This window comes from Colias eurytheme, chromosome 7 (genome assembly GCF_061535395.1).
Source record: "Colias eurytheme isolate Ceu_HAF_F1 chromosome 7, ilColEury1 Martin Lab GWU primary, whole genome shotgun sequence".
Classification (NCBI taxonomy): Eukaryota; Metazoa; Arthropoda; class Insecta; order Lepidoptera; family Pieridae; genus Colias; species Colias eurytheme.
In genome coordinates, this window is record NC_142986.1 from 7,297,705 (window position 1) to 7,309,184 (window position 11,480).

An 11,480-nucleotide genomic window follows, 5' to 3' on the forward strand; every position below is an offset into this window, starting at 1 on the left:
AAATAAATATTATGATTGTAGTGATAGCGAACCCAGTGCAATGATCACAATCCATTGCGCCAAAAGGATTTATTTTTTTTATTTAACAAATCACATCAAACAGATGTTACAACGTACCTAAATACCGTAAAGATAAAATTATTCAAAAAACGTCTCAATTACGTGAAAAACTCTCTTTAGAGAAGATGTTAACAGCCGCTACTCAAATGTTTGCATAATTACTACCACTCGTAAGATGGTATTAAGCTTTATGAGATTTTTTATTAAAAGCAGGTTAATTGTTCGTAATAACAATCCATAAACATTTATTGGCTATTAGTAAAGTGTCTGGAGTATGCGTTAAACATAATGTAATAATGAGTTACCACTGACCATCTAACAGTTTTTTGTATAATTATATCATAATTAAACTTTAAAATAGTTTTAAAATATTTTAACTGCAAATTTTTTATTTACTAAAACATACATTATTTACTAAAAGGGACCTTAATATAATCCTAACAATTAAATTAAAATTTGACTCAAAAAAGACAATGATTTGTTAAAAAACGTTTAATAAAACAATAACGATACAATTAACAATAATAACAACATAACATAACATAAACACAGTTGTAAATAAATACGTTAACAAAAATTATCATAACTTAATATAAAATAATAGAGCATTAAATGTTTTTGGCTGAATATAAATCTATATCTTTGTATATGAATTGCGACCTGTACTATACGCGTTTTTGTATGCACTATTAGCATCTGAAGTAATATAATCACTTGGAAGACTTAAATCATTATCTTCTTTCGACACACTTGATTGAGGCACTGCTCCATGTTGCTTTTCGTATTCATTGGAAGATGAAATTGACAAACTAGAAGGATAACTCTGCTTTGCTTGCGTGGACCCCGCATAAAAATTAACAACCCCCTGTGATGGGCTTGTATAGGCCAGGTTACTATATAGGTTAGGATTAATTTGAGGAACAAACACCATTGTAGAAGGATGAGTTAAGAAGGGATTTCCAAAGGCTGGTAACTGATAGTGTGGAAAATTGAAGTGGCTGTGCGGTGTTATCCCACTGAAAATGGAACCATGTGGACTTATATGCGAAGTGGGATTTGCTGCAACAATTTGCATTTGCGGATAATGCAATAAGGAAGATGTTGGATAAGCAGTCGGCTGTTGTAAAACGGCTAAATGCACATTGTTACTGGGCTTTGAAGGTACGATTTGATATTTTTGTTGGTACGCTGAGTTCGGTACATAATTAAGTTGCGAGAAATGTGTCTGTTGGGGCACATTATTGGTTTGTTGTTGTACATTTACAGAAGTGGATTCGGCCGAGTTTCCTGAAGAATAGTATTGACTAGGGGCTTGGTTAGGATAGAAAGAATTCGGCACTTGACTCTGGTATGTCTGACTAGGATTGCTCTGTACGCCAGAATTTTGGGGATATATGCTGTATGTATATTCTGGCTTCTGGGCTCCTGTTGGTATTGCGTTTAAAGCATTAGCTTTACCGGCACCACGCTTCTTCTGCTCAGAGTCCTCCGCCTCAGTAGCGAATGCCAACGCGGCGAAAGCGATGAAGATCTGAAATATACGGTTATGTTAATGATTCGTCATAGTAAATTCAACAAGCGCTTTGTAAACGATCAATAAGCTCCTTGTTATCATTTAGTACTATAGCGAGGCCATTCACAAATCATTCTGTAACGGGTAACGTAACGCTAATGAACTATGGCCCAATACTCACATAAATTTCCTTTTTTGCCATGATATGTTCTTGTTGTAGACGAAATCACATTGCTCGGAAAACGCTCAAGGAAAGTGCCCTATTCAGTGGCGCTCGGAAAAGTGTAAGCAAATATCAAGTTCACGTATTTATATGCGGTTTTATACAACTTTCCGCTAGGTCCAGGGGGCAGTGCCGAAGGAAATGACCGTTCGATAGGTCTTTGTCCTGCCTCGTAACAGATCCAGTTCTCTCTCAACGCTTCCTGAACCGTACGGAAACACATTGCTGGCATTCGATACGCCCATGCGTTACGGCATATTTCATAGTACTTATCATAGTCTAGAAAACACGCGAGTCATGCGGTACCTAAATCGAATATTATTTTATTCGAGCGCTGTTTTACGAAATCACAAAAACTAATAGCAGCTTGTAGCCTTCACGTTTAGTGCACGTGGGTTATAATTGTATTCGTCATGTAATATTTATGTTTGAGCTAAACTACTGTCTCTACACACCAACTAGACGATATGAACTGATAAAGGTACGAAACTATAACTGTTATGCTTATAAAATCAAATGTTACAATAAAACTATTTTACCTCCTTCAAGCACAAATTATACTTTCTACAAATTATAATGCATAATCTGAATACCAAGCTTTTACTATCAGATATCTTTATTGCTACTGTTTCACCTAGGGGAATAAGCACAGTTTGATTTTCTCGATATTGCAATTAATGTAAACAAATTGAAAGTTCTTACACAATTATTTTTTTCAATAGAAAACCCAATCTAGGGGTGCGCCGTAACATTACCCCGACAATTCGAGTAAAGAGCGACACTGCCGTACCATCATTTTCTCGAAGCAATTCAGGCCAATTTCGATCTCGAAGTTATAGAACTTAGTAGTGGATAAAACAGGAAGTTTTAATTTTTTGTCACTATAATATCAATATACAATGTAAAATATTTATCTCTACATAACATTATTAAACCTTATTTCATTGAGATGCATGTAACATACGTCTTTATAAAAAAGAAATAGATATGCCAATGAAGAAAGCGTGTGAATCTATGCTATATAATTTACACATTGTTTGTTTCCTTTACCTGTCAATTAAGGTAACTACACTATTAATTAATCTTTATGATATCTACACATGATTTTCAAATGTACGGATAATTAAAATATATTTTTACTTTTAACGAAAATATCAACCGATTTTCATTTATAAATAAATAAATAGAGCAAGAAAAATCTAAATAGTATATCTAATAAATCTTAACTTAAAGAAATTACTTATAAAAATAAATTGCTTGAATACAATTAAATTATTATTTTGTAATGAGGTATTAAGCGTCTAAAATGAGCAATGGGCATTGGGCATATACTATTACCACCATTTATGTCCTTCTTTTATGGTGCAAACTCAAAAACAATTTAAAAGCAATATCATCATCATCAACCGTTATCGATTCTACATTGAGAATTCATCGATCGAGAAAAAAATATCTTACATCTACTACTATGCAAACAGATTTTTAATTAAATATGTAAATAGATTTAAGTAAATAGATAAATATATTTAATTAAATAGAAACTGATTTCTAATTTAATAGATACAAAACAAATTTTCGAAGAGATGGAGGTTATACGTTACCTACGTATGATTAAATAGAGACATTTCATAAAACTGTTATCTTGAGATTTTATCTTTTACTTGGGTGCAATAAAAAAGAGACAAAATTATCCAACTTAAAAATTATATAAAAGTCGACTTAAAATATACTTAGATCTAACAAGAAATATCTACATTTCTGTAATTTTTTAAATTCTATAATCATCAAAATTTTATATCAGGCGATCTACGCCACTATTCAACGCCCTCTATAGTAAAAAAGATGCAGTTTTTGATATAATTTTACCTTACTAAGCAAAACTGCCTTTCACATTTATCGATTTAACTGCCTTATAACAGATGGAGCCTTTATAAAATACAACGCGTGTATTAAATTTATAATATTTTAAATTTATCATAACATTGTACTAAAATATAAATTATATTTATCATCTACATCAGAATGTGAGACTTTAAACCTCCCTTCACGATTTCTAAAACAATCACCATTGACCTGCATCCAGCGACTCTCTCAACACATTAGCTAATTTAATGCTGTACAAAATAAATATAGGGCAGAATATTATATAAAGTACCTTTTCCTCCTTTGGGATCAATTAGATACTTTTAGGTACGTCTATTTTACCTACAGATCGAATTCACTGGCGGCATTTCATTTAATTCTTTCTTATTTTCTGTAACAAACATAAACTTAGCGGTTATTGCGGTCACACCTTATCCACTGTGCCAAAAACGGTCACGGATTGTTAAGTAAATAATTTAAATGTAAGTACAAAAGTACTCCATGCTATTCCAAAATAACAATATGGGCCTCCATTCAATTCAGTTAAAATATGCAGGTAATCCACATTGTAGGACTTTACAAGCCTGCTGATTTAAAATAAATCGATAAAAAATAAAATAATAACCCAAAGGTTATTAACCTAGTTCTCTGTAAAAACGTTAGAAATATTTTAGCACATGTTTGCAAATATCAATATAGATTTCGTTACATTAATATTAATTGCCACGCTATACCATAACATTGCGGTATTCGTCATAAGTTTCAATTTCCAATACTATCGCGTGCAAAATATCTATTTATCAATACAATGTGATAAAACCGACGAAATGTGTCATGCTTTGTTTTTAATTAACGTGTGTTCATAACAGACAAATGTGCTTATTCTGTTTATTATTGCTCTAGTAATTAATTATGTGCGTAGGTACTTCCTATTTCATTAAAATAATAGTAAAACTTCAAAATATGGGATATATAGCAATAAATATAAAGCAATTGAGTCGTTTTTGATAAAAATGCGGCGTTTATAAAATTTAATTTAAATTTAAAAAATAAATAGTTAATACGTTAAGGCCCTCAAGTCCTCACTTGGAAAAATTGATTTATTTATAATTTGTCTCATAGTACTAAGATGTGTTGCTTACATTTGGTATAAATTAGAGTAAAACAATATTTTTAACTTCATAACTTCCTACGAGTAGAAAGGTATTACGAACGACATAACTATTGTCATTACATCCGAACTTAATTATTCATTATCAAATAATTTACACCCTCAAATTGACTATTTAAACAAAAGTTTCCTTCCCGTCTACAGTCATCATTACCACTCCATTCAAACAAATCAAGTTCACATCATTACAACACGTGCAAACATTCTCCAGCTCCGTCTGTTACGTATATAAATCAATCTCAATCAAAATAAAAACAAGATTCTATGAAATAACAAGAAAATTACATAATCGGGGAATTCGGAAGTGAACGCATTTTGCCACTGTTCGAGCACCACATAATCCGTCGACCGTGAACGGACATCACTCTTGCTGCTATATTAAATGTAGGTAAACTAAGTCACAGACCAATACATGTTAACCATATATTTAAAATTGGTTTCATCCCCTACATGGATTTCATAAGACAGATAGTAAGTGTGTCGTTTAATATCAGTAAAAAGTACTATTTACCGAAATCTAAATAATCCTGAAAGGATAGCTGTTGTATTATGGTACAGGAAAAGTATAACTGGTCATTTTAAAGTTTGTATAGGTTGTCTTAATACAGATATTTTTTAGATTTTCATAGATAGAAAAGCTCTGGACTGTGGCATAGATATTTTCGGAAAAGTTTATGTATTTTTAATAGGATAGGACAACATGTTTTATCATTTACCATATAATAATACCCTCAACGCTTGATATTGTATGATAAGATTTTCTTAAAACGATAAATTTTAAACGTTATTAGTCCTAACACTTTCTATATCAGATATTCATTATTCACTGATATAATGGATTAAACAACACACCCAGAATACGTAAAATTACGATTCACGCTATATTATCTAACAACAAATGCAAATGAATAGTTCATTCATTTCCTGTAAGTAAAACAAAACTTCACCATAAGAATGGGCAATTAAATTGAATACTAAACAGCCGCTTCAATATTCCGAGCGGTGTAGAATCTTGGCATCAACTCAAAGATAATGTGCAGTTTCAATTTCCCCTACTTTCCTATAAGTGAAACTGTCCATACATACCGGGTGTTGATTACTCAAGCAACGAACAACAATATCATGTTTCCTGGCTTACCGTTATTTATAAATTACTATTAAAATAAAATAAGACGTCTTTTTAACAAAGAACACAAATTGGAATTGCCAGACAGAAGTATCATCGGGAAAAATAAATTAAAAACAATTATATTTAACAATGGTTTATTAAAAAACAACAATCTTAAAATATCTAACGATAATAAATAATCTATCTTATCGTATACATTTATTTACAGAAATTCACTTCGCACTCAAACTTCCATGCAAACATTTTCACGTTGGTGTACACAAATTGGTTTATGTGGTTTTTTATCTGATTGGATCACTCAAATTATGGGCTGTTATGCTATAGGTAAACGTGTTCGATATATTATCTAATTAGAAAGTATACCAAATAGCTTATAGCTGACAAACGGCAAGAATTAAAGCGTTCTCTTGTTGATAAATAAGCGGAACGAACGCAAACAAATAAACAAAGATAACTTTAACACTTTCGCCAAACCACATTTTCTTATACTCAATCATTACAATACTCACAACGTTCAAGCCTATATACAAAATTATTTTTAAATGTATTTTCAAACAACTTAATGAACTCTGGGTTTCAATTCTTCACTATATTTGATTGTGTTGTAAGAAGTTTCGCTATAAGCACCGTGGGAGTCTTTTGGTGCTAAATACCTCGTGTTGCTTTGTCCCCCAAAACTATATTTAGGTCCTAGAGAGAAAGAATTTAATGAGCTGTGGCCAGAAATTGGTCCCTTATAAGACACGCTGCCTGATCCGAACCCAGCTGATGGGCCGTGTTTTGATGATGAAATGTAATACTGAGGGCTAGGAGCAGAAGCGGCATGAACGTTGCTTGAACCATAAGCTGAGGATGGGAAGGTGTAGCTATTTCCATGGGGAGAATGAGCTAATTGACCACTAGCGGAAAAAGCAGACGCAATGGATTCTAAAGAGCCCAAGCCTTCTACTTTGGATGATGGATATGAGTGAGAAACGTATTTAGGGGAAGATCCGCCATGTCCAGCCAGAGAACCACCAAAACTGGCGCCATGACCACCTGAACCTAATGATAAACCACCTGAATGATAGTTACCAAAAGATGGAGTAGCATATGAACCAGAAAAGCCAGCTAAACCATGACCTTCACCTTGTACGGACGATCCAATATAGGCTGAAGGTTTGAAGGATGACTTGCTTGGTACTGCGTAATTACCTCCATAACCCTTTAAAGCTCCACCGAATGAATGTCCTGAGTTACCAAAAGAATAAGCAGGTGAAGATTGGACGGATTCTCCTAAAGATTGTCCCTCACTGATAGAATGTCCGGAATTTGGAGAAGCATAGTTCAAGGAAGCTTGAACCTGACCCTGAGATTCAGGAGAAAACAGAACTGGACCAGTGCTATATGAACCAAGTCCTTTGGTGCCTGCAGCGTAAGATGGACCGCCAGGGTGAGCTTGTTCGCCAAGAGTATACTGCTGTTGTTGCTGTGGGTTGAACGCAAATTGTGGGAAGGCGTATTCCTGACCACCTTGTCCGCTTTGGCCTCCAAACTGATAAATAGCTCCGTGGCCCCCTGGTGATTGCAAGGAAAGTTGCCCGGAATTAATTCCATGTGATAGTTGACTCATCAATTGTGCGAGATCGTTTGAAACGATGCCACCGTGGGATGGTTGAAGAGTAATCGGGGCAAGTTGGATGGTACCGTGACCGCTGGCTGGGAGTCCTTCAGATGGTATTTGGTACGAAGCTCCTGATATTTGATTTGCGTAGCTGTGCTGAGGTTTTGCACCACCAATGCTGTATCCTGCTCCAATGCTGATGGAACTGGCGTCTTCGTGCCCCTGTGCAGGTGACTGCTGGTACCCGTGGCTTGATTGGCCTGATGAATGATATCCTAATGCTGCCTCTCTTTTATCTTTGGGGTCTTCATGTTTCGTCTTTATAGCCCATGTTTTTGATATACACAGAAGTGTTACGAATGCGACCTGCAATAACAAAACTATATTTTAGTGAAATTACTATTATGTATTTAAAAAGTAAATCCTAGATGTTAAGACTCATTTTGTAAACATTTTACTTTCGTTAATGCTAATAATGTAATGCGGCGGGAATCCAAAACAGGTTTTTCAACCACACATAAAAATAACCGACCCGCATGTACTGATCAAGATTATAGCAGCTATTATAAATTTCATTTCACTTTTACCACTTTTACTTTAAAAATATCTATGCAGGTGCAATCAATATGCAATTATTGTATGAAAACGTTATTGTTCTATACACCTATATCGATCGACTTTTTATAAAAAAGATGCTTTCTATTATTCTACTGTTTTTGAGAATAATAATAAAAAAATATTTGTAATATTCTAAATTATAATCACAAAATTGTTCTTATCGAATGCAATATTTAAAAATCCGTGGTAACCGTTTAATCCAAACAATGCACTTAATAACTCCTCACAAAACACGCACTCACCGTGAATTTCATTTTGAATGCTTATTAGAATGATCAACACGTTGTTAAACTAAACCACTATTCTAATGTTTGAACACAAACACAAAACACAGATCGAACGGCTGACTGTTACAGCCGCCGAATTTGAAATGTGATGTCGCAGAAGTATCACCGAATTTATAAGACGGCGAGCGTTGGCCGCGCTAGCACCCGCTGTAACGCGTCGAGGGTAAAAGTGTATCGAGGACCCTTTCACTGAACTAGCTGAAAGAATGGGAGCGAGCATCGGGCTTCCGAGCCCAACAATGAGGTAATACTTTGAGGCCGGAAGCGTTACATCATCCGATCACGGTTGATGCCTTCATTGGCTGACGTACATCTCACTGTGAACGGGAACAGTGACTGTCTAGTGTCTAGTCATCTGGATAAGGACTTGATGCTAAGAATTGTATTCTTAAGCATACAAGCAGTGTCCGTTTTTGAATGATTATTTTTTGTCAATGGTTTTATATCAAAATGCAAAAGCTTCGTTCTAAATTTTTAGTTTTTCAGCATAATGAAATAAAATACATATTCTGTATAATTTATATAATTTCTAAACTATGTTATATATAGCTGTTATAATTGCCCATTAGAATAATATTATGCCAATGATTTTGTATTGTATAATGGAGTTATTGTATGTGTATCGAATAAATAAATAAAATTAACTTAACGTAGGTTTTAATAATTTCATTACCATAATAATATGTAAACTTAATTAAACATTTAAACAATGAAATCTATAGTAAAATATAACGTTATAACCTGTTTTATGACTATGTAGGTACAATATTTTATTATATTAATTATAAAGCTGAAGAGTTTGTTTGTTAGACGAAAGTTAAATTTAAGTATTATAGTGCACGCTATGGCACGTGCACGGTGCACCGAGTAAATTACACAACACATTACTATTAGAAGAGCAGTATCGGGAAAAAATTTCTGGCCCTTGGGGCAGGTGAAGTTGCGCAGGTAGGTAGGTAAGTAATCTAGTTTGATTCCATAATTCAAAATAAAAAAAGGTGTTAACAATCTCTTAGTTACCTTTTAGTTAAATATACGTTTAATTATTAAAATCACTACAGTAATTTTGTCGCTAAAGACTTACACTTCAAGAAATCTCTATTTTACTAAATAATTATTTATATGTAAATTAAAACCATGTATATCTCTTTTAGTAGCGAATCTGCAAACTATAAGACTCACTTTTCAATGTGTGCTGAATTTGCAAGATGCACTTTCATTTGGTGACTGTTGACTTCACAGCACGTGTGCTGCAAGGTAATGACATTGCCAGTAATCAATAAGGAGATTTCACATATATGGATAATTATCTTTGAGTAGAGATTATAATCAATTTATCATGATGTACTTGATGTAACATTATATGAACGTCGTTGGAGGAGTGATACACGAAGTGTCTCTTATATTGCCACGACTACATATATTACTGTTTCTATAATAGTTTTCAGAACTAAAAAGAGTCCAGCCTACGTGTATGTAAAAGTACTTGCACTATTCTAAATAGTATGGTGGTTTTCAACCTTCAAAAAAAGACAATTTAGAAATCTTTATAATATAGTCACAGGTAACAAACAGACAAATAAGTTACTAGTTAACGTTAAATTCAAAGACAGCATCAATACATGGATTCGTTTACATCATCATTGCCTCTTCCTGCTTTCCATTTAACCTTTACAATGGGGTGGAACCGCATAGGAAAGGCAGGTTTATAAATTCTAATCGTGCATAATATCCGACGTAAAGTGAACGCTACGCGCCAATATTTCCTTCGAATGAAAAACATATCATTATACACATTATTTTTGCATTTATTTTTGCAATATGTGGAATGTATAAAAAAGTTAAAGGGATAAATATTAAATACAGACAAATCATTTCACTCCGTCCTGTTTAACTCGTAACAATTCTCTGCCAAATGACCTGACTATACTTTTACTAGGTACTTTTAGATTGTTTCGATACCATGCCCTATTATATCATTCTATTGTATCTGATAATAATAACATTTTAAAAGCTATATGCCTACAGTTAAGCTTGAAATAGTTGGAAAATTTATCAGAAACATGTAAACTTAGAAAGTTATGGGCATGTTTTTAAGGACGAAGAAATTTCAATGAGTGATTATTATACCTAACCTCTACGCAGATGTAGGTAGCTCGAAAAATAAAGATTCCCAAAAAGAATTCTTATAACTTTATTGGTTCATTTGGACCCTTTTTTTATTTACCGTGCAAAATGTTAGGGTATTGTTTGAGTGGCTAAAGTCTAGACAATACTAGGTACTATGATATAAGGCTATTGTCTATTGATCAAATTCCAAAATCGTGCCATAACATTACAACATTCATTATCACAACAAAGGCATCGTGACAAAAATTCACCTGCTTTATTGTGAGCAATTTCCATTGAATTTCTTGACGGTTTTTTACGTTTAATATTTTGTTGGTCATTAACCTTTCCTTACATGAAAATCATTTAATAGCTTTAACTTTAGTAGGTTACATACTTAGATTACCGGGGCAAATCACGGTAATTAAACTTTACATATTATATTCATTTAAAAATTAATTTGTGTACTGTGGTATTAGTTATCCAATATAGAAATAAAAATTATATCATTATGATTGATCGAGTCGTTGATTAAGTAGATAGTATTAATCAAATAAATCAATATTTCGTCGTAAAATTAAAAACGTGATACTCAATATTTATTAGATATGTATAATATTTTTGTGTATCCTTTCTAATTTTATTACCTAACTAAAAACGTGTATAATATCCAAAATGTTAAGTCAATTATCTAATAATAATTATAATGTTCATAACCCGGTTAAATGGAAATATCTTTCTTCCGATCAAAAATGTTACAATCACGATAAAAACAACATTTATAATTAAACGAGGTGTTTATGATAATCACGAATGATAATACAATACAACAACATGCCTTACTGTTATTAACTTACAGATATGCGCGAAGTAATTATAAATAAACAATGTAAAATATATTATG

General features: G+C 33.0%; 2 protein-coding genes across 2 annotated transcripts; both read right to left on the reverse strand.

The window, feature by feature from the left end:
- Positions 1-537: 537 nt before the first annotated feature.
- On the reverse strand, positions 538-1,913 carry LOC149907150 (uncharacterized). Its single transcript, XM_090103531.1, has 2 exons — positions 1,755-1,913; positions 538-1,591 (listed from the first exon to the last, which is right to left on the reverse strand). The coding sequence occupies exons 1-2, from the start codon at positions 1,773-1,775 to the stop codon at positions 695-697; spliced, it is 918 nt and encodes a 305-aa protein (XP_089959657.1). The 5' UTR covers positions 1,776-1,913; the 3' UTR covers positions 538-694.
- Positions 1,914-6,076: 4,163 nt separating this feature from the next.
- LOC149907151 (uncharacterized) lies at positions 6,077-8,591 on the reverse strand. The gene is made up of 2 exons (XM_090103532.1): positions 8,423-8,591; positions 6,077-7,928 (listed from the first exon to the last, which is right to left on the reverse strand). Exons 1-2 carry the CDS (start codon positions 8,432-8,434, stop codon positions 6,519-6,521), a joined length of 1,422 nt encoding a protein of 473 aa, XP_089959658.1. The 5' UTR covers positions 8,435-8,591; the 3' UTR covers positions 6,077-6,518.
- Positions 8,592-11,480: the final 2,889 nt, after the last annotated feature.